Source organism: Eublepharis macularius, chromosome 5 (genome assembly GCF_028583425.1).
Source record: "Eublepharis macularius isolate TG4126 chromosome 5, MPM_Emac_v1.0, whole genome shotgun sequence".
In the NCBI taxonomy this organism is placed as follows: domain Eukaryota; kingdom Metazoa; phylum Chordata; class Lepidosauria; order Squamata; family Eublepharidae; genus Eublepharis; species Eublepharis macularius.
In genome coordinates, this window is record NC_072794.1 from 170,026,082 (window position 1) to 170,053,751 (window position 27,670).

The following is a 27,670-nucleotide window of genomic DNA, read 5'->3' on the forward strand; positions in this document are numbered from 1 at the left end:
TCTCATCTTGTCCTACCTTACAAGTTTGTTGTAGGGATAGAATGGAGGAAATGCTGTGAAATGTAGGCTGCTCTAAGTTCCTTGGGGAAAGGACAGGCAAGAGAGAGAGGGAGGGAGGGAGACAGAGACAGGGCCAAGCTAGAGGTGACAAATTACACTTGAATGGCAAGTGAACAGACTCACATGTATTCTGCCCTGTTCACTTGCACTCCACTTGTGCTCCGCTTGATCACTATGGGCCAAGCTATAAGTGAAGAATGACACTTGAACGACAAGTGGATTGAGTGGAGGGCAAGTGAACAGGGAGAAACACGCTTGCCGTTCAAGTGTCATTCGTCACTTGTAGTTTGGCCCTATGTGATCACTATGTGATCAAGTGGAGCACAAGTGGAGCACAAGTGAACAGGGAGGAATACATGTGAGTCTGTTCACTTGCCATTCAAGTGTAATGCATCACCTCTAGCTTGGTCCACAGAGAGAGAGAGAGAGAGAGAGAGATCCATGAATTCTGCAAGAACTGCCCTGTCCTTTCGTCTGAAGGGGGAGGCATTAATAAACTGGCCCTAGCTTTTGCTTTTCCTCTCTGCATCGTCACTTTATCTAATAAAATGCTTTATCACACTGTGGATCTGTTGGCAGTTGTAAAGAACAGCTGCAAGTGAAAGACATTCAATGACTTCTACTCTCTGGGGTAGATGTCCTGGGTGATTTGTGTCCGCAATTCACACCACAAGTGTGATAGAGATGCAGGCATGTCCTGCCGCAGCTGCTCCCCTCCTGCATGAATCTGCAGTGCTTGTGCGCAGGTAGGTTGGCAAAGAGGGCATGCCAACCTCCAGATTTCCTGGAATTACAGCCGATCTCCCCTGGAGGAAACGGCAGCCGCAGAGGGCAAACTCGGCAGTATACCATATATTCTACGAAAAGCTGTCCCCAAATTGTTCCCTCCTCCACAGGCACTGCCTCCACAATCTCCAGAAATTTCCCATCCCAGAGCTGGCAACCCTACAGCAAAGCATCCCAGACTTTTCCTGCTTCTCCCTGCCACTTCTCTGCCAAAGCGAAACAGAGAGCCAATGATTTCCCAGGAGCCACCTTTAGGAAAGCGGGATTGATGAAGCTTATCCCATTTGGAATGCTTATTTGGACAGGGGTGGGGGGGATGCTTAAAGATGGTCAGGATTGTTCTCCACGGCCCCCGTTCCATTTCTCTGAAGAGAAGGAGCCCCAAATCCCACTCAGTTCCCTATGGGGTGCAAATTTCATTCCAGTGTTCGGCTGAGCCAATCTGGGACGGAGTTATTTGCAGGGCTGACGTCAGCAGCCGTTGCTCGGGTGGCCGATGTGAGGTCAGATGGTGCCTGGGAGAAAAAAAAAATCTTTCTCTTTGCTGTGACCATCTCTTGTTCTTCAGACTGATGGTCTCAAAACTGAACTTAATATCGAAGAGTCCAGTAGCACCTTTAAGACTAACCAACTTTATTGTAGCCTAAGCTTCCGAGAGCCACAGCTCTCTCCGTCAGCTGTGGCTCTCGAAACCTTAAGCTACAATAAAGTTGGTTAATCTTAAAGGTGCTACTGGACTCTTTACCATTTTGCTACTACGGACTAACACGGCTAACTCCTCTGGATCTAAACCTGAGCTTGTAGCCATGGGGGACTAGGCTGGCTTGCTCAGAAATTGCCCAACCCCCTTACACTTGATCTGAAATATTTCTGAGAAACAAAATTGTCTCTAGCTCTTTTACTTACAGTGCAATCCCAAGCAGAGTTACTCCAGTCTACATCCATTGATATCAATGGGTGTTGACTGGAGTCACTCTGTTTAGGATGGCTCTGTTAATCAGAGGAAATGTGCACATAATATTCAATTGCTCAGCGAGAAGTCTATCTGCACCCATCTTCCAATGCCCCCCCCCCAGCAAAATAGTGCAAGGGCATTGGGATGTTGGTCACGCAGCTAACTCATCTTCCTGGGGTTGGGTGGTGGCTCAGTGGGTGTGGCTCTGCTTGGCATGCAGAATGTCCCCAGTTCAATCCCCGAGACCTCCAGCTAAAAGAGTCAAGCACACCACCGCCCACTTCTATAGACAGGGCTCATTTTGAGGGGGAACGCACAGGAATGCAGTTCCGGCAGTTCCCCAAAGAGGTCACATGACAGGTGGCCCCGCCCACCTGACTCTCGGCCATTTGGGGCCCGTTTTGTCCTGGCTTGGGGCCGAAACAGCCCGGATTGGACCTCTGACGGGTGGTGGATCACTCTCCCGCTCAGCAGTGGCCCAATCCTGAACATTTTGGGCCCCTTTTCGGCCCTTTTCAGCCCCTTTTTGCCATTTTGGGACCAATTTCAGCCCTGAATGGCCAGGATTGGGTCCAAAACAGCCAGGATAGGTGATGACAGGGGGCGTGGCATATGCAAATCAGTCCTACAAATGAACCACTTCTGGCGATGGCAAGGGGCATGGCATATGCTAATGAGCCATGCTAATGAATGATGCTAATGAGTTCCTCCAGCTCTTTTTCTAAAATATGACCCCTGTCTATAGATAATACTGACCTTGATGAACTAAGGCTCTGATTCGGTATAAACCAAGCTTCACATGTTCACATGCTCGTGTGTCTTTGAAACTAGTGTTTGCAATAACTTTAAACAGAGAGGGATTTTTGTACTTTGCTTTCTCCTCTTTGGCATGTTTAGCCTCCCCGTCCTCGTGCGCACATGCACGCATGCACATCTGGCTACTGGCCTGCGGGAATTCCTGGAGGATATGAATTGACATGACCCTTGGAAGCAAGACATGCAAACAAAATGAGTGAATCTGCAAACTGCAGGACGCTCTTGCTTGGAAGCCACACCAACTGGCCTTAGGCCCTGATCCGAGCTGCGAGGCAGAGGAAGATGGGGCCAACTCTGTCCAATATTCTGGGCTACTCTCCAGACAGCATCTATAGTTCATTACTCAACGAGGAAGGGGAGACACTCTTCACATGTTCAGTGGCACTGCTCCATCTTGCTTGCTCACACCCCACTTATTATATTCACCGGCAATTTGTTAGGAATGATAATTATATTCATGCCAAATTCTATAAATCCCTCTTAGGCCAAACAGGACTCTATCTCTGGGTCAGCTGTGGAACTTTTTCACTGATGCGAATTAACATCGAAATGCTAAGAGTACTAGCCAACATGAAATGTTCGACTAGCTGAAACTAAACTTGGATAATGGTTGTTGGGGGTTTTCCGGGCTGTATTGCCGTGGTCTTGGCATTGTAGTTCCTGACGTTTCGCCAGCAGCTGTGGCTGGCATCTTCAGAGGTGTAGCACCAAAAGACAGAGATCTCTCAGAGTACCCAGACACTGAGAGATCTCTGTCTTTTGGTGCTACACCTCTGAAGATGCCAGCCACAGCTGCTGGCGAAACGTCAGGAACTACAATGCCAAGACCACGGCAATACAGCCCGGAAAACCCCCAACAACCATCGTTCTCCGGCCGTGAAAGCCTTCGACAATACATTAAACTTGGATAGCGTGCAAGACCAACAAAAAAGAAACAAAAAACAGCCTGCCTGTCTAGAAGGAATTCTTAAGTTGTCACAGGGAACCAGGCGAGTGGCTATTTTGAAACCGCCTATGAAACTGGAACAATTTACTCCATCTTTGTCCTGTCAGACTTGAACCTGGATATTCCCAGTCATAGTCCGGCATAGTCAGAGCAGCCCCGTGGCGCTGAGTGGTAAGCTGCAGTCCTGCAGTCCAAGCTCTGCTCACGACCTGAGTTCGATCCCGGCGGAAGCCGGGTTCAGGTAGCCGGCTCAAGGTTGACTCAGCCTTCCCTCCTTTCAATGTCAGCAAAATGAGTACCCAGTTTCCTGGGGGTAAAGTGTAGATGACTGGGGAAGGAAATAGCAAACCACCCCGTAACAAAAGTTTGCCAAGAAAATGTCGTGATGCAATGTCCCCCCATGGGTCAGTAATGACTTGGTGCTTGCACACCTTTACCCATAGTCCAGCACTCTAACTAGTGCGCTACATGGTTAGACATGCCAATAAAATTATTTACATTTCTTGCCCTTGCATTAGTGTGATTTTTCACTGTAATGATTTATTCCAGCCGGCAAATGTCCCAACAAGTCTACTGACTTTTGAAAGCAATCAGGTTTGGGGTTTTATTTCCCCCTCTGGTTAAGCTGTCATAATTATTTATTCTTCCAATAGATACTTATTTTCTTCCCCAACTGAGTCGACTCTTTTGCAAATATGGCACCAGAGCAAGGAATTAATCTGGATGTCAAACAGTTTCTATTTGTGGTGCAGAATATGGAAAATGAAAGCAGCACTCCCTCTAGGCTTCTGCTTTTACAGATAAGAAGATTGAGGCTGAGAGGCATCTGTAAGCTTCTTCGGGGTTGCTAGCCAGAAGGACTTTTCACTTCACACTTTCCTCCTGCCGTTCCAGGTCAGGCCCGTGTTCCATGGTGAAATACCAGGCCTCATATCAAGCTCCTTCTTTTATCAACTTAGTGAGGCAGGTTAGGCTGGGAGAGAACCACTGGCCTCATGTCACCCACCGTGTTTTCTGGAAAAACGGGGTTTTGAACCCAGTCTTCCAAGATCCTAGTCCAACACTCTAACCACGACTGTACACATCACAGAACTTTCCCCCTCTACCTACAGGCTAATGCGGGTGCTTTTGAGTATGAGGAAAGTGCTTTTTCCTAGCCGTTGTATCACTCCAAGCCTCACGGTCTCTATCTCTGAAGGTACAGCTTGAACCCAAGCCACACATTTCCCCACTGCCCCCTTACCTTCAGCAACCACTGCGTGTTGTTCTCCAAGACCCTCTCCAGTTGCTGGACTCGCTGGGCAGACTGGTCGGTGCTCCGTAGCGAAGGACCAAGGGGGGAGTCCCTCTGCAGAGCGTTGAGGTTGAAGGTCTCCCCGGGATGCTGGCAAGGGGGCAGGTCGGCCTCCGGCAGGACAAAGGTGTAACTGCAGCGCCCGTGCTGAACCCGGTGGGATCTCCGGCGGATCCCGGCCTCTAGTGCCCTCCGCTGGCTGCCCTCAACCCAGAAAGCTGCCAGCAAGGAGCCAAAGGCCAAAACGTCGAGAGAGACAATCCCCCACATGCTTCCTGAAGCTCCCCCACACGGCTCCAACAGTCCAGCCTTCAGTCTGGGGGCAGAGGCGGCTGCTGAGAATGAATGACTGGCCTCCTTGGGAGCACCAGGTGGCAGAAGCTGCAGTGGCCTCCAGCTTTCCTTCGCAAAGCACAACAGCTCTCTCCCTTCTTCCAAATTCCAGAAATATAGCACTTCCCCTCTGCCTTTCCCTCCTCCCCTTTTCTCCTCTCTTTCTAGCATCCCCCCAGCCCTTTTTAAAAACACGATGGTGGCTCCAGCAGCAATATTGGCCAGCCTTTAAAAAACAAAACAAAACCAGAACACTTCAGAGCTTCCCCCCACCCACCCACCCTCCTTTCCTATCCCGAGGTTTCTAGACTTACCCTCCAATGCAAAGAAATAACTATATACACAAACTCTATCTACTAGAAAAAACTCTATTTTATTGTTTTTAATATGCTAACAAGAATAACTGTAACAACGCACTTAACAACTACAAGCTGAGAATCTTTCTGGACTGTTTTTCAGAGTATTTAAAAAGTGTACACTGAGCTGGTTGGTAGAAGTCTATACCAAGCTGGCTAGAAGAAATCTGTTTTCTGTTGGACTGTTATTACTGCAATATGTTTTATTCTGGAATTGCTTTGAAAATCAAAATTATATGTGCAAAGATATTTAATCATACCGATCACCAGATTTTTGTTACAGAAGCTTTTGTGTAGCTGAGTAAATTGTGATGTATTGCGTCCAGTGTTAAGATCTGAGAGAATGATGAAGTTTGTCTCTATCTGGTAGTAAGGGAGGAAGGTAGTTAATATAATGAAACTTGAAACCAGATCTGTCCTATACTATTTTGCAGTTAACTTGGAATCTTTTCACCTAAATGAAAGTGTTCAGTGAAAGGAACTCCTCTAGTATTTCATAGACTTTTCAACCTTATGTCAAATAGCTGAAGAAAGAGTTCTATAAAGATGGTTGTCATGTGTAGCTTGGCCCTCAGACATAGAAACTGGTCCGTATAACTGGGTCAAAATACTGCTTTATTCCATGTTTTAAGTGATATCTTTTCAATTTTCCTGATTATACCAAGGGTATCAGACTTGAGCACAGCATGTTAAATGTACACTAGTAATACATTGTTTAACACAAAATACTTGACAACTGCAGATTGTATGTATTAGCGACACCTGGTGGCAAATTAACTAAACTGCAAAAACGTGCATCACAATCCTTGGGTTATGTGTCTCACAAGATAATTTTGTTCCTTCACCTTAAGACCAAAAAAATAAAAGCAGTTCCATTGCTAGTCAATCTGGACTTAGCATGTGTTGTTTGGTATTTAGAGAATATGTCCAACTGTAAACACAAGAAAGAGATCCCAGCCCTCAAGTTCAGCCCCTCATTAGCATTTCACCCACTGCTTGTTGCTCTTATGGGAAGCATCTACTCTTTCTCACGTCTCCTAAAAATGTTACAATTCTTCCCTATTTCTTTTGCACCAAATCCCTTCTGAAGAAGGCAACCCCTCAGCCCGTCTCTGTCAGACCTTCAAAATGGGTATTTTTATCTCATTTTCCACTTTTCCCATTAATTTGATAGTAGTTATATAAATTTCATTCTGCCTCCCAGTTCAAGATCATTCAGTATAATACTTGAAGGAGCAAATTCCAGAACAGTGCTCCTAAGCACACAGTACTGTTCAACACTGCCCACCAGCTGTCACATGTAGGCTTTGATTTAAATGTGCAACTGATACGGAAGATAAACTTATCTGTGCAACACTGCATGCACCCACCAGCTTGTTTAAACTATCCTCAGCTGTTAGACATTCAGTGTTAGCAGGGCTTTGGGGGGGGGGAAGAGGTGGTGGAACTCAGTGGGTTGCCCTCGGAGAAAATGGTCACATGGTTGGTGGCCCCGCCCCCTGATCTCCAGACAGAGGGGAGTTTAGATGGCCCTCCACGCCACTGAGCGGCGCGGAGGGCCATCTAAACTCCCCTCTGTCTGGAGATCAGGGGGCGGGGCCACCAACCATGTGACCATTTTCAAGAGGTTCCAGAACTCCATTCCCCCGCATACCCCCTGAAAAAATGCCCTGAGTGTTAGCATCCCAGAGATTGGTCACCCTGGGCTCATATTGCACGAATATACTAATGTTGCATGAGCCCCGTGGCGCAGAGTGGTAAGCTACAGTACTGCAGTCCAAGCTCTGCTCGCAACAACCTGAGTTCGATCCTGGGTTCAGGTAGCCGGCTCAAGGTTGACTCAGCCTTCCCTCCTTCTGAGGTCGGTAAAATGAGTACCCAGTTTCCTGGGGTTAAAGTGTAGATGACTAGGGAAGGCAATGGCAAACCGCCCCGTAAAAAGTCTGCCAAGAAAACGTCGTGAGGTGACGTCACGTCCCCCCATGGGTCAGTAAGGACTCGGTGCTTGCACAGGGGACTGCCTTTACCTTTACTTACTAATGTTGCTCATATAGCATTGTTACAGTTAAATAAGCTACTGGGTATGTGAAATGTTACACACCTTCTTGTTTGCTAGAATCACTATTACATGACTGCATACAGAGAGCAGAGCTGTTTTGAAGTGACTAGATGTTGGGTATGCTATAAAAGTTGCTGCTGACCATTTGATAATGGAAAAAATAACTGATAATCTACATCAGACGGAATATCAGTCTTCGGGATCAAACTTCTGGGAAAAATGGATCCCATTTTATGAATTCATAGAAGCAAGAGATCTGCAATCTCCCTCTTCACACCACTCATTGTTAATGTATTAAAGTTGAAGCACTGTGTTAATATTTGTAAATGCAATGTATTATATTGGTTTGTTGTTTAATTATTGTTACAGTTCTAAAATTGAATAAAAATATATATTAAAAAAAATAAAAGTTGCTGCTGTCTGTTAGGTTCTAGGTAGGTGATGGGAAAGTAAGCATGTTTTTGGCAACAAGTGGTATGATAGGTCCCGCATATGTTTATTTCAGTATGAATGTTGTTAAGGTTTTGAATGAAGCATGATAAAGCAAGATAAAGCTCAAGAAGAAACATGGGCTATTTCCACACACATTGAATAATGCACTTTCAATGCACTTTCGCAATCCTTTTGAAGTGGATTTTTTGTTCCACACATGGAAAATCAGTTTCAAATGTTCACTAAAGAGTACTGAAAGGGGATTATCCAACGTGTGTAGAAGCAGCCATGGTATATATTTTGTTACATTATCATACTGCCAAAAATTGAAGTCAATCCAATATTGGATTGAAACTAAGGTAATAAAACTGTAATTATGGTAGATCAGGACTGCAGTGGAATCCCACTGTATTTTTTTGCTTAAAATATAGTTGTGTTATGGGAAAAAATCATTTTGTTCTTATTACATTAATGAATATAGGATATGTGGAACAGTAAAATAGTACAAAACATCTTACTATCAACCTACATACTGTGACATTTCAATTTAGAACAACATTTAAGAAGTTTCAGTTTGCGGGAAGCTCACAGAGACTTCTGAACTGTGGGCTCATTTTTATGAACAAATTATTGTCCAAAAAACTTGGGATATTTGCCTTTTTATATTCATATTTTTTTCTTTTTTTGCAAAAGAGTAAAGAAATTCTAGAAAAACTACACTTGAAAATGGTTCTTAACCCATTAATCCACTGCTACCTATAAAATACACATTACTTTCCAATGTGCCCTAAGCCACAAAAGAGGGAGGGGCATAAAAGCACTCCAGGCAAGGCAGCTTTATTTTTGCAGATCTACTTGTGATATATGCACGTGACACACAGATGTCAGGCATTCATTCTATGACACTCTTGTGCTTAATGACCAATATTAAACGCTTGTTGCCACTCAGTTTACTAGGCAGCATGAAACACAGCCTGAGTGTGGAAAGCCAAGCTCAAGGAGGTACAAAAAAGAGTGAAAGTAACACACCTGTCCAACAACAACCGATTTATATATTAGGTGAAATAAACCAACATGTCAATTTCAATATCAATGATATACAAAGTCCCATTCACAAAGTTCAGTCAGAAAGTCATCTCATATAACCGAATCTTTCCCCTTAATTTTCAAGGTTGCCTTCAACGGAGCACATACAATCCGTAGACCTTCGGTTAATGGAAGCCGCTTGTTCCCTTCTGACTTGGGAAGAACCAACGCGGTGTTTCTAAACAATTGGCTACGAGCTTCGCCGGCCCCGTCTCTTTTTGCTCGTTTCGAGGATAATCTTCTTCCGGCCAATTTTTAATTTCTTGCAATAAACAGTCTCCAAACTTCCGTCTCCGGTATTGTCAATATCAGTGGGGTCTGATCAGAGAATATTTTTTCTGAGCTCAGTTTCAGCACGTCCCGTGGCTCCTGCACTGTTCTGGCAAATAAGGTCATTTTCTGGTGCGATGGGAGATTGCAGCTTATTTCACATGCGTAAGAGAGGTGAGTACCCCACTGCCCCCCCCAGCCCCCTGCACCCTGCTTTGGCCCCTGGCAATGCCACATGCAAGCCTCTGCCCTCACTCTGCTACTCTGCTCCTGTGCCCCTTTGTGCCCGCTCTGGTGCAAAGGCAAAGCCCCCTGAAACCATGTGCCTCAGGAACCTGCGTGATTTGCCTGCCCAATTCATGCATCTGCCTCTCCCCACAGATACTATCTATTTTGTACATGCCGTCATTTTATATGCTGTATGCACCTTGCTGTTTTCCTGCCTGCTGCTGATTCCTACATCCCAGACAGGCCCAGAGAGCTAGCCAGCTCCTTGTTACTACACAACCAGCTCCTAATCCCCTTTCTCTGCAAGACACCAGTGCTTAATAGTGTTTCTTTTTACAACCCCCTCCAGGGCTTATGGAAGGCCTCAAGCAGTGATTCCCTGATGGGTACCAAAGAAATGCCACTCCGAACGGGATTGAGAACGTCTTCCTTTCGGTCTCTTTATAATGTCTCAGGGAACTCAGCTCAGGCCTGGATGTGACCATTTCTCCTCTCGAGGGAGTTTCTCCCTTCAGCTAAAGAGAATGATAGCCCTTTCACGGTCCCCATAAGGGGACTTTTGGGTCGCAACCTAACATGGTTGCTGTTCTCAGCATTGTCAGATTGTCCTGAGAACAGAACGGAAATTCGCCCCTTATTCCAGAGGTTCCCAAACTTATTTGGCCTACCGCCACCTTTTCAGAAAAAAAAAATTACTCAGCGCCTGCTGGAAATCTACCTTCAAGAAGTGGACAAAAAGATGACAAATTTGCACATAGTAAAGAAAGATGTTTTTGTAAATAAGACACTTTGAAGCTCAAAATCATCAAGTGTTTTATAAAAATCACCCATATAGTGACATTTGTATACACAGAGAAAATTAAGATAATGAAGGATAATATTAAAATAAAAATCACAAATAACATTAAAAATAATCCTAACGAGAAGGATGCACGTGGTACGCTGCTATCAATTTATTAATGTTTGGCTCTATTTTTGGAAGCAGCAATCTTAAATCACCGCGATTAGCTATTTGCAGTTTGATCAGCTGTGGGGAACCCCTCCCCCACCCTCCAGGGAAGACCAAGAGAAGGCAGGAAAAGTCTGCTTTAGATCGGTTCTGGACTCTTCTTCCTTGATTGATTGATTGATTGATTGATTGATTGATTGATTGATTGATTTGATTGCATTTCATTTATACCCCACCCTCCCCACAGATGGGCTCAGGGTGGCTAACAACATTCAAATAATACATTAAAAGTCACAAAAACATAAAATCAATAGAAATTTTTTAAAAGTCATTAAAATAGTCCAGGAGCAGGCTATTAATGCTTCCACCGCCCCCTTATTTTTATTCAATGCCCCCCCCAATTGTAAACAAGGCTTCTACCGCCCACCTGGATCATTCCAGCACCCCGCAGGGGGCGGTATTGCCCACTTTGTAGCCCCATCCTGGACTTTTGCACTAGGCCCCAGAATCACTGAGAGCCAAGCTACAAGTGATGAATGACACTTGCCTGGCAGGTGAACAGACTCACGTGTATTCCTCACAGTTCACTTGCCATTCACTTGCTCTCCACTTGATCAAGCGAATGGCAAGTGAACAAGTAAACAGAGTGCCCTGACCTCTCTATCTTTCTGGTTCGCCCCCCTCTGAAACGCGAACAGAGAGCTGGACCCTCCTCTTCCAACAGTCCGGCTATCCAGCCTCCATCATGTCCCTACACAAGCAGAGCATTTACAATCCTGACCCTGAGAAAATGCGAGATGGGGGAGGGAAGGGCTGGCTTGGCATCCCTCAGCTGGGGGAACCTTCGCTCTCTCTGGGCAGTGTTATGATTGGCAGCCTACTCTCCTTGGGGACGGGCTTGCAAACAAGCAAGTTGGCACAGACGGACATGGGTATTATTAAATCACGCGCTGGATTTGGTTGCTGAGGCCCAGGGTTCGGAATGGGGCAGAGAGGGCTGCAGGCACCACATGGGGATGTGGTTTGACCACGGTGGTTGAAAGCCAGGAGACTTGGGACAAAATTTTCTGCCACAAGACGTGGCTTCTAGCTTAGATGGCTTTAAGAGGGAATTTGACGCATTCACAGAGCAGAGATCTGTCAACAACCTTTGACAACTGCCAAGTATAGAAATCAAACAGCTCTGAGCTTCAAGTATTTGCTGCCTCTGCTTTGTTGAACATTCAGTAAATATTCCGCCTTTCAGAGGGAATATTCACTATCAAAATTCAAGAAGGAGCATCTGGGAAGCAAATTGGTTTTAGCGGTAATTTGAATGCTATAAATCTGTCAATTTTTTTAATACCACCCTTCCGCTGGGGAGCCCAGGGGTCCTTAAAGGGTTTACCCTTCCCCTTTTTGTTCTCACAACAACCCTGTGAGGTAGGTTAAGCTGAAAGGGTGTGACCGGTTTCAGGTCAGCTACAAACAGCAAGGAAGAGTGAGGAGCCGAATTTGGGCCTCCCAGATCGTAGTCTGACACTCTTAACTGCCTCATACACAATATCAATGTGTAAAGAGTCCAGTAGCTCCATTAAGACCAACCAGCTTTATTGTAGCATAAGTTTTCAAGAACCATCTAACAAAGAGAGCTGTGGTTCTTGAAAGCTGACGATGCATCTGACGAAGAGAGCTGTGGTTCTCGAAAGCTGACGGTGCATCTGACGAAGAGAGCTGTGGTTCTCGAAAGCTGACGATGCATCTGACGAAGAGAGCTGTGGTTCTTGAAAGCTGACAATGCATCTGACAAAGACAGCTGTGAGTTCTCGAAAGCTGACAATGCATCTGACAAAGACAGCTGTGGTTCTCGAAAGCTGACGATGCATCTGACGAAGAGAGCTGTGGTTCTCGAAAGATGATGATGCATCTGATGGAGAGAGCTGTGGTTCTCGAAAGATGATGATGCATCTGACGGAGAGAGCTGTGGTTCTCGAAAGATGATGATGCATCTGAGAGCTGTGGTTCTCAAAAGCTGATGATGCATCTAACAAAGAGAGCTGTGGTTCTTGAAAGCTGACAATGCAACTGATGAAGAGAGCTGTGGTTCTCAAAAGCTGATGATGCATCTGATGAAGAAAGCTTTGGTTCTCGAAAGCTGATGATGCATCTGCCAAAGAGAGCTGTGGTTCTTGAAAGCTGACAATGCATCTGATGAAGTGAGCTGAGGTTCTCGAAAGCTGATGATGCATCTGACGAAGACAGCTGTGGTTCTCGAAAGCTGATGATGCATCTGACGAAGAGAGCTGTGGTTCTTGAAAGCTGACAATGCATCTGATGAAGTGAGCTGAGGTTCTCGAAAGCTGATGATGCATCTGACAAAGAGAGCTGTGGCTCTTGAAAGCTTATGCTACAATAAAATGGGTTAGTCTTAAAGGTACTACTGGACTCTATTATTTTGCAACAATAGACTAACATGGCTGATGCCGCTGGCTCTAATAGCAATGTGTGATGCTTGCTAATCTTGCATAGGAAAATGTTTGCCTCCTAACCCTGATGCTCAGAGTCGCAGGGAGACAGCAGCAGGCCTGAGCAGGCACCCAGGGAAGCGACAATACAGTGTTTGTGCTCCAGATAATATCTGTTTATATTTTCCCGCAGCCTTTCCTAGGGCTTCTGGGACCTGCCTGATCGAGGCCAAAATGTGAGCCCATGTTCTCAAGACATTTGACCTCTCTACTTGATAGCGGAAACATTGTGATGGGACCCAAGCGTGCGGACCCACTCAGCTCCTTCCGGTCCGTATATCCCAAGGAACTGGATAGGCTTTGCCACCAATTTGTCAACAATTAGTCCGCTCCAGCCGAAGAGCCCTGGTGTAATATTGCTGCTTTGGGCCAGACACGACATGTGTTGAGTTTGGAGCACCCGATGGTTTTTTAAAGACTTGGATCAAATTGGGACCACAGGATAGGAGAGTTTAAAGATCCCTGCAGAAGCTGTGTAGCTGCTTTCCATGGATGACATCCCAGTTTCAAGGGCATGCTGTCTGAGCGCAAAGTCCTTGAAGAAACATGCTTTGCCTCACCAACCTCATGGTGAGACTGGAGATGTCCGGCATACCTACGGGACCGCCTCCCTCCCTATGTTCCTCCACGGCAGCTTCGCTCACCTGAACAGGGTCTCCTGCAGGTGCCAGGCTGCACACAGGTGAAGTCAGCAGCAGCCCGTACAAGGGCTTTCTCCGTGGTGGCCCCTATCCTGTGGAATGACCAGCCTGAGGAAGTCAGAAGAGCCCCCACTCTCCTGGCTTTCCATAAACAATGCAAAACCGAACTATTCAAAAAGGCTTTTTACTCAAATGGGAGGGCTGCATTGTAGGGATGGGGTCTCAGGTGCTTCACCGAGTTGGGGATCATAGACTTCATCACCATTTTTGCCTTATGTATGTACTCCTATGTACAACCAGTGCTCCATGTTGTCTAATGTTAGTCCTAGAACTATGTTTTGTTTCAGTATTTTTTCTACTCTGCCTTGGATCCTTGCGAATGCTATGTCTTTTAAACTTGTATCTGCTTACCTTGTGATATTGTATTGAAATGTACTTACCCTGATACTGATTGTATTAACCTCATACTGTGTAATCCGCCTTGAGTCACACTGAGAAAGGCGGACTATAAATGACATTAGACAGACAGACAGACAGACAGACAGACAGACAGACAGACAGACAGACAGACAGACAGACAGACAGACAGATAGATAGATAGATAGATAGATCAGCTGTTCACCAGTCATAAACAGGGAGCCAATTTTCTCATTGATCAGTTTGCTGTTTTGCCAGCAGTTCGAGCCAGTTTGTTGGGTTACTTTTCAAGTAATCCAATGATATGGTGCAGTGCAACTGATAGTGTCATACATATGCACGTTCCTGCAGAGCTCAACTGCTGTTGTACTTTTCCTCTCCCTCACGGATCCATGGTTACTGTGTACTGCTCAGCAACCAATGATATCAATAAACAGAGGGAAAAAATTCCTGGAAAAATGAAGATTTCTTTGAATATGTAGCTGGAAATTAAGAAAAATCAAGAATAGTTGACATGGATATAGATCAGTTATAAAACTAAGATCTTAAAAACGTTGAATATAAAATGTGATGTATTTGATTGAATATAGAATGCTGAGTATAACATTTTGGGTATAAGTGATTAAGAAGAGCGAGAGGAGTAATATTATGAAATTTAGCCATGTCATTATATATCTTGCTTATATTTTTTGTTGTAGCTTAAATCTATTATTCTGTATTCCAAGATCCTTTGTGCATTCAAATGTCTATTTCTCCTCTTTTAAATAAAGTTTTTAAAAAATTGGGGGGGGGGGTCAGCCAGTCAACCAGCTATTATAAATAAAAGACTAACATCCGGTGTTGGTCTTGTTACTGATGTTATTTGCATACATGTTTTTTTCACATAGACTTGGGGGCAGCGTTCCCCCCACCCACTCATCATTTAATGACCTGACACAACTATTCACAACCTCTGGAAGAATTAATCTCACCTACTGCGCAGATGGCAAAGGTCCGCTAAGGCAAGGAAATGAAATTCCACCTCCTCAAGGAAAGAAAACTCCATCCTCACAGCTGCTGCACAGGTGCCAAATCTGTTTGATAGGCTTATTGATGGAGAGGCAGAAAGATCAGTTGTTCAGCTCACAGTTGGTCACAGCTGTCAGAAAGGTATGTTCAGCTACTGAATGGGTGCAGAAGCTGCAGTTGAAATAAAGGTTCCTTGCCACATCTGGTGGCAGCGAGTTCCATGGGAAAGAAGAAGACTGGGCTTTTCTACCTATAATTTTTGTGTCCAAGTAGGAGTTTTACCAAGTGCAACTATCTCATCCTTGCGTGAAGAGAGCCAGTTTGGTGTAGTGGTTAAGAGAGGCAGGACTCTAATCTGGAGAGCCGGGTTGGATTCCCTACTCCTCTGCTTGAAGCCAGCTGGGTGACCTTGGGCCAGTCACAGCTCTCTCAGAGCTCTCTCAGCCTCACCCACCTCACAGGGTGATTGTCGTGAGGATAATAACTCTGAGTGGACATTAAGGTGTCCTGAAGGGTGGTATATAAAATCCTCCTATAACATAATTTAGTAAGCGTGTTTCCGACCACTCACTGGCACAGGCGCAGTCAGGGTGAGCCTCTGCAGCCTCAGAAGGGCACGCAGGTTGGCTTTGCCCTTGCCAGCCCCGATTGGGCCAGGGTTGGCGAAAGCCATGCCCAGCTGGCCTGAGCGCTGCCTCCCAAGCCTTGCCAAAGCTTCCATATGCTGCAGGGTGGGGGGAGACATGGCTGGCCTGTGTTCCCCCTCCTAGCCTTACTCTCAAACTTCGATTTGGCATGGGGGGGGGGGGGGACCTGTGGAGGCCAGGTCTACTATCCATAACATCCCGTGGCAGATAGACCTGGCCTCCGGAGTGCATGGGTTGTCTACTTATCCTCTTTAAAAGGCAAGTAAACCTTGCTTCTAGAACCACGGGACCCAAGTCTACTCACCCTGTCGTTGCAATGCAGGGAGAACTGGCCTCTGGAGTGCAATTGCCAAGTCTATTCACCCTGTCTTTAAAAAATGAGTAAACTTTGCATCGTTGCAAGGCAAGCAGACCTGGGCTCCTGACCCATGGAAGCCAGGTCTATCTACTGTAATTTCTAAGTGTGGTAGAACTGGCCATTTTCTCGGAGGCCAGGTTTACTCCTAATAGCTTTGTAAGCCTAATAGACCTTACCTCACCACCGGCAGAGTCCAGGTCTCCTTGCCATAGTTTTACAAGAGGAGTAGACCAGGCCTTTGGATCTGTGGTGGCCAGGTCTACTCGCCATGGTTTTGCAAAGTGAAGAGACTTGGCCTCCAGACCTGAAGAGCCCAGATCTCTCTGCCATGCAGTTGCAGGGCAGGTAGACCTGGCCTCCATCTTACCAGGCAGATGGAGGGGGAGGGGGGAAACACACCTCCCAGGGCTCACTCCCTGATGGCACAGCACACTCCTACATGCCATAGAAGGACAATTTCAGCCCAAAGTGGGCCCAATTCCACCCACCATAGACCACAGGAGCACTCCCGGGCCCTTTCCATCCCCCCCCCCCCAGCAGCGCTCCCGGGCTCCGCAGCTGCCCAAATTGCCCCAGATTCAGCCCTGAGTACAGCGCAGGAGAGCTCAAGGGCACTTTCTGCCCTCTCAGGCAGCATTCCTGGGCTCTGCAGCCACCTGATTCGGCCCAAATGGGGGCCACATCAGGCAGCTGTGGGACGCAGGAGTGCTCCAGGGCCTTTCTGCCTCCTTGGCAGGCACCACTCCTGGGCTCCGTAGCTGCTCAATTTGGCCCAAGGAGGCAGCAGGACAAATGGGCCCACCTTCCAGCCCTTCCCCACTGCAATCTGCTGGCACTGCTGCCCTTCCCCAGCCCAGATGGGGGCACTGGGGAGGGGGCAATGCCAGGCTTGGCTGCCCTACCCTCCCCCTGCCCAGATCAGGATGCAGGGGAAGTAGCAATGTCAGGCCTGGCCACCGTGCCCTTCCCTCAACCGGATCGGAGTATGGCGGAGGCGGCGATACCTGGCCTGCCTTCCCTGCCCTTTCCAAACCCCACTGTATTTTTTCCCAACAACGGGCTTTGTTATTAGTATAATAATAACATTCAATTTATATACCACCCTTCAGGATGACTTAACACCCACTCAGAGTGATTTACAAAGTATGTTATTATTATCCACACAACAAACACCCTGTGAGGTGGGTGGGGCTGAAAGAGCTCCAGAGAGCCATGACTAGCCCAATGTCACCCAGCTGGCTTCAAGTGGAGGAGTGGGGAATCAAACGTGGTTCTCCAGATTAGAGTCCCGCGCTCTTAACCACTACACCAAACTGGCAAACTGAATGTTGTTTGTTGTTGTTGTTGTTGTTGTTATGAAAAGCGGCAACACAGCCAGGGTCTTCACATATGCCACTAAACAGTAAAGAGTCCAGTAACACCTTTAAGACTAACCAATTTTATAGTAGCATAAGCTTTCAAGAGCCACAGCTCTCTTCATCAGATGCATCTGATGAAGAGAGCTGTGGCTCCCGAAAGCTTATGCTACAGTAAAATGGGTTAGTTTTAAAGGTGCTACAGGACTCTTTACTATTTTGCGACTTCAGACTAACACGGCTAACTCCTCTGGATATCTGCCACTGACAGCCTGCTAATAGAGAAGCTGGCATCTGGACAAACCAGAACTAACAAAAGCCATTGAAGTCCAATTGGGTCATTGTGGAGATTTGCTATACTGGCCTTTCGTGGTCCTAACTTTCCATGGGTAGAATAACAACTTCCCTCACCCTGAAAAGGCCCATTCCTTCAGCCTTTTCCTCCCACCATGTAGCACATTTCCTATGTGCTGGTTGTTGCTCAAGAACCCTGCAGAATCACAACCGACCTTTCCTCCATGAATCGAATCAGAGATTGCACCATCACTACTTCTGCAGGCTGCTCTGCATTTCTTCTAGAACTTTCCTCCTTCTCAAGGTCCTGGTCAGATCCGGCTGGGCAGCTTGGAGGAGATCCAAACCCTTCTCAGAGTTGTTGCAACAGAAGCTTTGGGGCAGGATGGCCCTGCCAGGGAGGCTGGGGCTATGCCAGCTGGGCAAATAAACATCCTGTCCTACATGTCTGGATGGATTGCTCCTCGGAGATGCTGCCCTTTGGGCCACAGCCAGACTGGGCCCAAGTCCAACCTCCCCCGCTTTCTGAGGCGAATTAGAATTCTTCAGCACAAAGTTAGGCAAGAAAGAACAGACTGAATCGATGGGTGTGCGTGTCCGTAGGCCGTACAGCACTTCTCCCTACACGTGCTCATCACCTCACGTGCATTGCCCCAGTAATTCTTACACTAGCCCTATAAGGTGGGACAGTATTAGAGTCATCCATCACCAGGTGGGGTTTAGAAATCTCCTGGAATTACAACAGATATCCAGATGACAGGGATCCGTTCCCCTGGAGAAAATGGCTGCTTTGGAGGGTGGGCTCTAGGGCATAGGGGTGCCATTCCCTCACCCTGGGTGGGAAATCCCTGCACCCACCCTCCCCCCACTCCCACTTACTTGGCTGATGGGGGGTGCGCTTCCCAGGGCAACCCCTCCAGATGGCGCAGCACACCCTCGGGTGGCACGGCACGCCTCTGTGCCCACAATGGCCCAATTTGCACCCCACAGTGGGCCTGATTCAGGCCGAACCATGCCCCATAGCAGGCTGATTCAACCCCCTGGTGAATGCAGAAGTGCTCCCAGGCTGCCCCTTGACCTGCGTGATGATATCACTTCCTGGAGGTGACATCATTGCGCAAGCCAGGAGTGCCCACACACACTGTGTCCTTGGATGGCAGCAAAACAAATAGAGCCAACCCTCAGCTGGCAAGAGATTGTTGGTGTTGATTGTGGTACATTCATCTGCCAGACCTGTTCACAGCCAAGATCATGGCATTGCGTCTTATAAGTTACACCCCCATAGTAAAAAAAACACCTAATAAACCACAATATGTAGTGGAGCAAAGCTACAAGTGACGAATGACACTTGAACGGCAAGTGTGTTTCTCCCTGTTCACTTGCCCTCCACTCAATCCACTTGCCAGGCAAGTGTCTTTCGTCACTTGTAGCTTGGCCCTGAGAACCAAAACACGAGGCGCCTAATGCGTGGAAGACACGTGTAAGTTTCCCGCAAGGTTCCACGGGAAGTGCATCATTTGTCAATACCTGAGCTATGTCCGTGAGCAACTGGTCAGACCGCTTAATTCTTCTACCCCCCAGGAAGAATATCATCTGGAGGATCTAAAGTAGGGCTTACAGAAATACCCTGCTTAAAATTGAGAAGAAGTCTCAAAGGGCAGTGGTCACTCTCAACTCTATTATCTATCTGAAAGCAATCCACATGGTATCATAAGGAGGGAGAGATGGCCAGGTGATCAATTATACTGGCCCAACATGAGGACAGGTAAGTAAAAGTACCAACAGAGATATCAAATTTGGAACCATTCAGAATACACAGATAGGCTGATTCCGCACACATTGGATAATGCACTTTCAATGCACTTTATCAATCATTTGAGGTGGATTTTTTGTTCCACACGCAAAAAAATCCATTCCAAATGATCTAGAAAGAGGATTGGAAGTGCATTATCCAACGTGTGCGGAATCAGCCATTGTGAATAGAGAGCAACTCCAGTAGGCATAAGCCAGGCTTGTTAATGACTGGATCTTGAGAGGATCGGTCAGGAAGTGTAGTGAGAAAGAACCTCTGCCAGGGAGAAGAGGGAGAGAATCCCTCTTTTCCCTGGCAGCGGCTCTTTCTCTAAGCATCTTGTCTAGTCTGCTCGGCTCCCTCTCGCTGCCACCGGCTCCCCTTGCTCCTCTAAAAGCACTCCACAGACAGAGGCAACTGGCCCACCACCTCCCAAGGAAGCCTGTTCCACTGAGGGACCATTCTAACTGTCAGGAAGTTCATCCTAATATTTAGCCAGAAAGCTCTTTTGATTTAATTTCAACCCATTGGTTCTGGTCCGACCTTCTAGAGCAGCGGAGAACAACTTTGCACCATCCTCATGAAAGAAGTGTGACCGTTGCCCCAGAATTTGATCTCTCCTTCGACCTTCACATCCCCTCCAGATGGCTTGCACAGACCCCATGGTAGCCCACCCCACAGTTTATGAACCACTGAATGAGAAGCGAAGTTCAAGACTGGTCTTTCCCCGTGCAGCGGAACGGAAATGCTCACTTTTGGGTCCTGAGGTGCTTAGGAAAAAGGTGGGCTTACAAATATTTATCAGTGTAAGCATTTTAAATAAATAAATGCACAGAGGCTTAGCCAAGTGTTCCTGCTAAGCTGCCAAATGGCAGAAGCAGGAAGACTTTGGTGATTTTCCCCACAAGGGCCACAGAGAGCACTACAGCCCATTTTTAAAATGATTTAACCATTGTTGAAAGAAAAGGAGGAGTCAGAGGCTTATTCATCTTCCAAACTGTCTCTGTTTCTGTTCTGGAAGCTCTCTTCGGGTGTCCCAGAGGTTTTTCGGGTAACAGAGTTGCTGAAGAGAAGGGAAGTTTTTGGACAAAGTTCCCATGCGTTCCTTAGTGAAGGTAGGTAAGGGCCAGAAACGGCTGCTCTCTTGAACCCAGGCCTCTCTGCCACGGAGTTTTTGGCATTGCTCTCAAATGTTCAATTAGACTAGACGATCTAATTTGTATTTGTCAAGTTAATCAACTTGCATTGTATTTGTCAAGTTAATCAACTGTTATCATCCATATCATTTATTCCTTAGCAGTTTTTTTTTTTAAAAAAAGGGTTCATGTTATTGCAAGGAGCTAAGTGTCTTTGTGTCCTGTGACTAGTTAAATGCCAACCTACTAGAGAGGGTGTTTTTGTTCTTCAAATCATTGCTGCAGAATAAGGGGGGGGGAAGCCAAGAGGTTTAATATTCTTAAACATAAAAGGGGAACCGTGTTCCTGATGACTCACACCCCTGCACAGGGGCAGTATGTGGGGATAACTACTTAGTCGGCGGGCAACAGTGTTTGCCTTCCCACGCTTCCTCTGGGCTTCCAGAGGCCTGGGAAGCCCCAGCAGTGCAGGCAAAGCTGCGGTTCTGGGTGACAGGGGTGGGAATGCAGCAGTGGGCAAGCCTTGCTCACCTGCCCTGCCCCCTCAAAGCCTAGAGTTGCCAGTCCCCAGGTGGTGGCTGGAGATCTCCCGGAATTACAACTCATCTCCAGGCAACAGAGCTCCGTTCCCCTGGAGAAAATGGCTGCCTCCGAAGGTGGGCTCTATGGCATTATACCCACCAGAGGCCCCTCCCCTTTCCAAACCCCGTCCTCTCCAGACTCCACCCCACAGAACTCCAGGAATTTCCCGACCTGGAGCTGGCAACCCTACTTAAAGCCACAATGGAGGGTGGGGGCAAGGGGGCACACAAGGGCAAGGGGGCGTGTGGTGGCAGGCATGCCTCACTTGCCTGCCCCCCCCCAAGCTGCAATGGGGTGGGGGCAGGGGGTGCAGAGGCAGGCATGTAACCCTGCCCTCCTCCCCCTACCCCAGATCGGGCCACTGGGGAGGGGGTAATGGCCAAGCTGGCCCCCTCGCCAGAAGAATCCTGCCAACAGTTACATGGGTGGCTCATACTTGAGTATATGGCAGGGGGCTGTAAAACTCAGCCTGCGTGTTATTTATTATTTATTTATTTACTTCAGTTACACTCTGAATTTCTCCTGGATGGGGATCCGAAGTGGCTTAGGTCACTCTCTCCTTTCCGCTACTTTATCCTCACAACAACCCTTTGAGGTAGGCACAGCTGAGAGTGTTTCACTGGCTCACGGTTACCCAAGAAGCTTCCATGGCAGAGCAGGAATTTTATTTATTTATTCTATTTTATTATATTTATATTCTGCTCCCCCTGCAGAGCAGGTTCAGAAAAAATTATATCACAATATAAAACAGGTGAGATATAAAACCAGGATCCAGGATCCAGGTGGCAAAGTGACGGGTGCTATACAAACTGGGGGCAGTGTCTCCCCTCCTCAGGGCTGGCGTGTCCATGGAGGCGGGTCGGGCAGCCACCTCGAGCGCTGAGGCGCTGGAGAGGGCACCGGGGGCCATAGAGCCTATTGACCGCCTGCTGTGCCTGGACTGCCGCTGCTGTGCCCAGCTGGGAGTGTGTGCTGACGGCAGCAGCGTGGGGCAGTCTGAGCGGGCAGCCTCCCAGCCCTTCCGCTCAGTTGCCCCGTGCTGCCGCCGCCTGCATGCAGTGGCGGGCCAGGCGCAGCAGGCGGCCGGAGTGGTGCAGGGCAACTGAGCGGGAGGGCTGGAAGGCCACCCGCGCACCGTCCCAGCTGCCTGCCACGCCAATGAGGCTGGTTCGCAGCGGCATGCTGCGTGATGACATCACACGCAGTGATGTCATCATGCAGTCCAGGTGCAAACACACACCCAGAAAGCACATGCTCATGGGGGCAGCAACAGCCCTGAAGCTACCCCTGGCCTCAGGCACCAGAAACTCTGGCACCAGCCCTGCCCCTCCTGGCAGAAGGCTGGTTGAAGAAGAGGGGGAAGGTCCTCCCACCTCAACCACCATATGCTTGGTGAAACATCTCCGTCTTACAGGCCGGCAGAAAGATGGCAAATCTTGCCAGGCCTATGTTTCCACAGACAGAGAGTTCCACCAGGTCGGTGCCAGGGCTGAGAAGGCCCTGCCCCTGGTTGAGGTGAGACAGGCCTCCCTGGGGCCAGAAACCACCAGCCGATGTTGATCTGCTGAATGAAGGGCCCTCTGGAAAACATATGGTGAGAGTAAGGTTGCCAGGTATCCCTCACCTCCTGTCAGGAGGGTGGAGTCCCTAACACTTACCTTGTGTGCTGTACGAGGTTGTGTGACATTGTGCAACGTTGTGCATGTTCTGGAAATGATGTCACCACACCGACTGCACAAACACTCCTGCATGCCATACGAGGCCAATTTGTCCCATTTGGGGCCCAAATTGGCCCCAAACAGAGCACAGGAATGCTCCCACACGTGGTGCAATGACATCAGTTCCAGAAGTGACATCGGTGTGCAGTGCGTGCTCCTGAGGGCCAAGCTACAAGTGACGAATGACACTTGAACAGCAAGTGTATTTCTCCCTGTTCACTTGCCCTCCACTCAATCCACTTGCCGTTCAAGTGTCATTCGTCACTTGTAGCTTGGCCCTGAGGTGCCTGCCGGTGGTGGGCAAGTTCTGGGATCTTGCCCCCTCCCACCAATCGCTGGGCGACTGGCGGACAATGGGCAAATCTCTGGAAATTTGCCCGCCACTGGCGGGCACCTGGCAACCCTAGGTGAGAGACGGTCCCGTATTTGAACTGGTCCAGTCTTTAATCACTAATTTACTCTAATTCCTCCTCTACATTGTTTCACCAATTGAAATTGACTTTCCACATGATTATTAGGAACAAAAATGAGGTGACTGTCTTTTTGCTTTTCCAGAATGAGGAGGCCGTGTCCTTGGGCAAGAACGTGGAGAATGGGGGAGAAGAGTTAAGCACAGAATCCTTCCCCGCCTCCGCTGTTTCCGCCCGTTTAACAAAATTGGAGTAGATCCTGCCACAAATTGCCCAGCATCTTTGCACAGAGCAAAACCAGACTTCTTCCAACTACTACAATCGCTCTCAGGGCGGAAAACCACACGTGGAAGGTGGCAAAAATAAGTGTCACCCAATAAGGGGGTTAAATAATATGCCCTGCTATGCAGATGCTGTTGTCCATACTTTATACTTCATATATTTGCTCTGGGAAGAACCGCTGTACGGAACGTCGAATTCATACTATGTGCTGCCTCTTTATTTATTTATATGTATATATATGAAATTTATATATTTGCATAGCTGTAATTTTAATGATTAGATGTAGAGTTTTTAAAGTTTTTAGTGATATTTAATATGTTGAATTCTTGTTATCCGCCCTGAGCCCGCTGATGTGGGGAGGGCGGAATATAAATGTAATAAATTAAATTAAATTAAATTAAGTGAGAAACAATTATCATACGGAGCCCCGTGGCGCAGAATGGTAGGCTGCAGTACTGCAGCCCAGGCTCTGCTCACGACCTGAGTTCGATCCTGGCGGAAGCCGGGTTCAGGTAGCTGGCTCAAGGTTGACTCAGCCTTCCATCCTTCCGAGGTCGGTAAAATGAGTACCCAGTTTCCTGGGGGTAAAGTGTAGATGACTGGGGAAGGCGATGGCAAACCACCCCGTAAAAAGCCTGCCAAGAAAACGTCGTGATGCGATGTCTCCCCATGGGTCAGTAATGACTCTGTGCTTTACCTTTTACCTGCCACAAATTGCTCAGCATCTTTGCACAGAGCAAAAGCAGACTTCTTCCAGCTACTAAAATCGCTCTCAGGGCAGAAAACCACACGTGGAAGGTGGCAAAAATAAGTGTGACCCAATAAAGTGAGAAAGAATGATCATAGAGCAAAGGATTATGAACTGTGAATATATTATGTGAAAAGGTTATAAGTATGTTGCTACACTAACATCAATAACTGTATCTATGCACATGAACAATTCAAAAACAGTGCAAGATAAGGAATAAAAAATCAATAGGTATAGTCTAGGAAGACATTCAACAAGTAAGTTTCCACAAAGTGGTATGCAAAGACTCAAGGTAAGTACTGCTAAATACATATAATAAGTACATATGTACATACATATACATATACATATGTAATACATATGTAAATATCTTTCAAGCTGACTTTCTTCTTTTGTCCTTAAAGGTGGTAAGACGGAACGTCAACAAACGCTCCTGAATCGCCCAACATACAGGGCCAGCTGGAACTTGATATTTCATTACATCACCTCCTCAGGGGTGAAGGATTCACCATACTATAAATAAAGTTGTAACAATAAATACTCTGTGACCATTGTTTCTTAGGTTGTTGTGGCTTTTCCGGGCTGTATTGCCGTGGTCTTGGCATTGTAGTTCCTGATGTTTCGCCAGCAGCTGTGGCTGGCATCTTCAGAGGTGTAGCACCAAAAGACAGAGATCTCTGTCTTTTGGTGCTGCACCTCTGAAGATGCCAGCCACAGCTGCTGGCGAAACGTCAGAACTGCAATGCCAAGACCACGGCTATACAGCCCGGAAAACCCACAACAACCATCGTTCTCCGGCCGTGAAAGCCTTCGACAATACATTGTTTCTTACTTTATTGGGTGACACTTATTTTTGCCACCTTCCACGTGTGGCGACAGCATCTTGCACAGTCAAGCCCTGAAGTGGCTATTTTATCTTGTTCCATAAACACTTACATTTTGACATATTATGCCTTAAAATAATATTCATCTACTGGGCCAAAACATCCAATACAACACATAGCACAAAATTATTTTTCAAACGTCTTTATTGAATAGTGAATAAACCAGACAGCTGCCCTGCTTCGATGCAATATAGCCAAACCTATGAAAAACCCACAACTGCAATTGCTGGTGTTTTTGTGTACCCCCTTTGCGCTCCCCAGAAAGCAACAGTTTGAAAAAGTTGTTATTAAGAATAAGGATTATCCATCGCCTACTCTGTAGTGCCTCCATGTGGTCATCGATAAAAATGACACTGTGCTTGAATATGTAAAAAAAAAAGATGCTTATACTTAGAGTCATTTTTCTATTTACTGAGATGAAAACTTAAGGAGTGGAGTTTTCTTGCCTTCCCCCTCTTTGGATTTTACACTTTTCAGTTTATGCCTTGCCAAGGTTTGAAACAGATAACTATTTACAAAGTTTCTTAATTTTTTAAAAAAAAAAAAGTTTACAAAATACACATATATAGATAGCAAAGGTCATTTTTTTTAAATACAAGGACATTCTAGAAATAAATTCTCTATATTTTATATATATATATATATATATTTACTATTTATAGAAACAATAAAATGTCATTTAAAAAACAGAATCCAGATTCACAAAAGCCTATAGGAAATTAGCAACTTGTTTAGCGAACGGAACAAATGTACCCAGGGAAAAGAGGACTTATTTCGCCATTTTAAGCACACTTACATTCTTCCAGGTCCATTAAAGGCAACGCGATTTGACAGGTGTAACTTTGCTTAGGAGGACAATGTTATCTGAAACATTTCCACAAGTTCATGTTGGCGGATTGTGCAAGTTCATAATTCCATCACACAAAATCTCAGAGTGCTGATTTTTTTTCCAGAGTTAGACTTTTGGAATAAGAAGGACAAGGGCTACACAACCCCCCAAAACAACTAGATAATCTTTTTTTTTAATGGCTTTCTTTTACAATCCAAAAAATTCTTCTGAATTCCCGTCTGGTGTTCACTAGGAATGCTGCAACGGCATTTTGGCAGCCACTGCTCAGCAAAAGCTAAACTCCTGTCTCCAGAGGGATACTCAGGGTGTGTCTGGCACTGGTTTTGTTTTTCTGGACAACATCCCAAGAAAAAGAAGGTCCAGCTTCAGGTTTTTTAGGATCTCTGATCTGTCCTTCCTCAAAACACAGTGTGTCACTTGCTTACTTCTCCCATCCTTCTACCCCCCATCTCCTTTCAGTAGCAGAAGAAAAACAAAAGGTACACGCTTACACGGGGAGCAGTCTAAGGGTTATGTTTGCCAACTCTGGGTTGGGAAAGTCCTGGAAATTTGGGGGAGGAGAATGGACAGGGCAGAGTTTGGGGAGGGGAAGAACCTCAGTAGGTTATAATGTCATGAAGTCCACCCTCGAAAGCAACCAATTTTTTCCAGGGAAACTGGTCTCTGTTGCCTGGACAGCAGTTCTAATTCCTAGAGAGTCCCAGCTGCTACCAGCAAGTTGGCAACTCTACAAAGGGATTTTAGAGGTTGTAGATTTTCCAGGCTGTATGGCCGTGGTCTTGGCATTGTAGTTCCTGATGTTTCGCCAGCAGCCGTGACTGGCATCTTCAGAGGTGTAGCACTGAAAGACAGAGATCTCTCAATGTCAATGTGGGCAGAAGATGTTAGCAGGTAATTTATATCTACTTAGGAAGGTGGGTTTGGGCTGAGTCATCCTGTAACAGTATTCAGACCCAACAGAAAAATACAACAGATGCTACGATCAGCAAAAGACAGTAGAGACCCCCTCACCTCTGCAGGAGTATACCGCATACCCTGCAGCTGTGGACAAGTTTACATCGGGACCACAAAGCGTAGCATCCAGACAAGAATAAAAGAACATGAAAGACACTGCAGACTTGACCAACCGGAAAAATCAGCAGCGGCTGAACGTAGCCTAACTCAAACAGGACACAGTATCTTATTCCAGGACACTAAAATACTGGTCAACACATCCAACTACTTTGTCAGATTGCACAGGGAAGCCATTGAAATTCATAAGCATAAGCACAATTTCAACAGGAAAGAAGAGACTTTAAGAATGAATAGAGCATGGTTTCCAGTCCTGAAAAACACCCAGCTAACAAAATACTCTACATCCTACAATAGCCCTGCAGAGAAGATTAGCATATCAAGCACCAATCCATATGCAAAAGAACCTCCTCAGGATACAGTGAAGCCTCCCTCCATTAGCATTCCATACCCTGGGAAACTC

General features: G+C 46.7%; 1 protein-coding gene across 1 annotated transcript in view; it reads right to left on the reverse strand.

Moving 5' to 3' along the window:
* Nucleotides 1–5,262, reverse strand: part of ANGPT4 (angiopoietin 4) — a 71,065-nt gene extending 65,803 nt beyond the window's left edge. Inside the window, exon 1 of the mRNA XM_054979047.1 lies at nt 4,807–5,262. Coding sequence (XP_054835022.1) covers nt 4,807–5,127 — 321 coding nt within the window. The 5' untranslated portion in view covers nt 5,128–5,262. The remainder of the gene's footprint in view (nt 1–4,806) is intronic.
* Between the last annotated feature and the right edge of the window lie 22,408 nt (nt 5,263–27,670).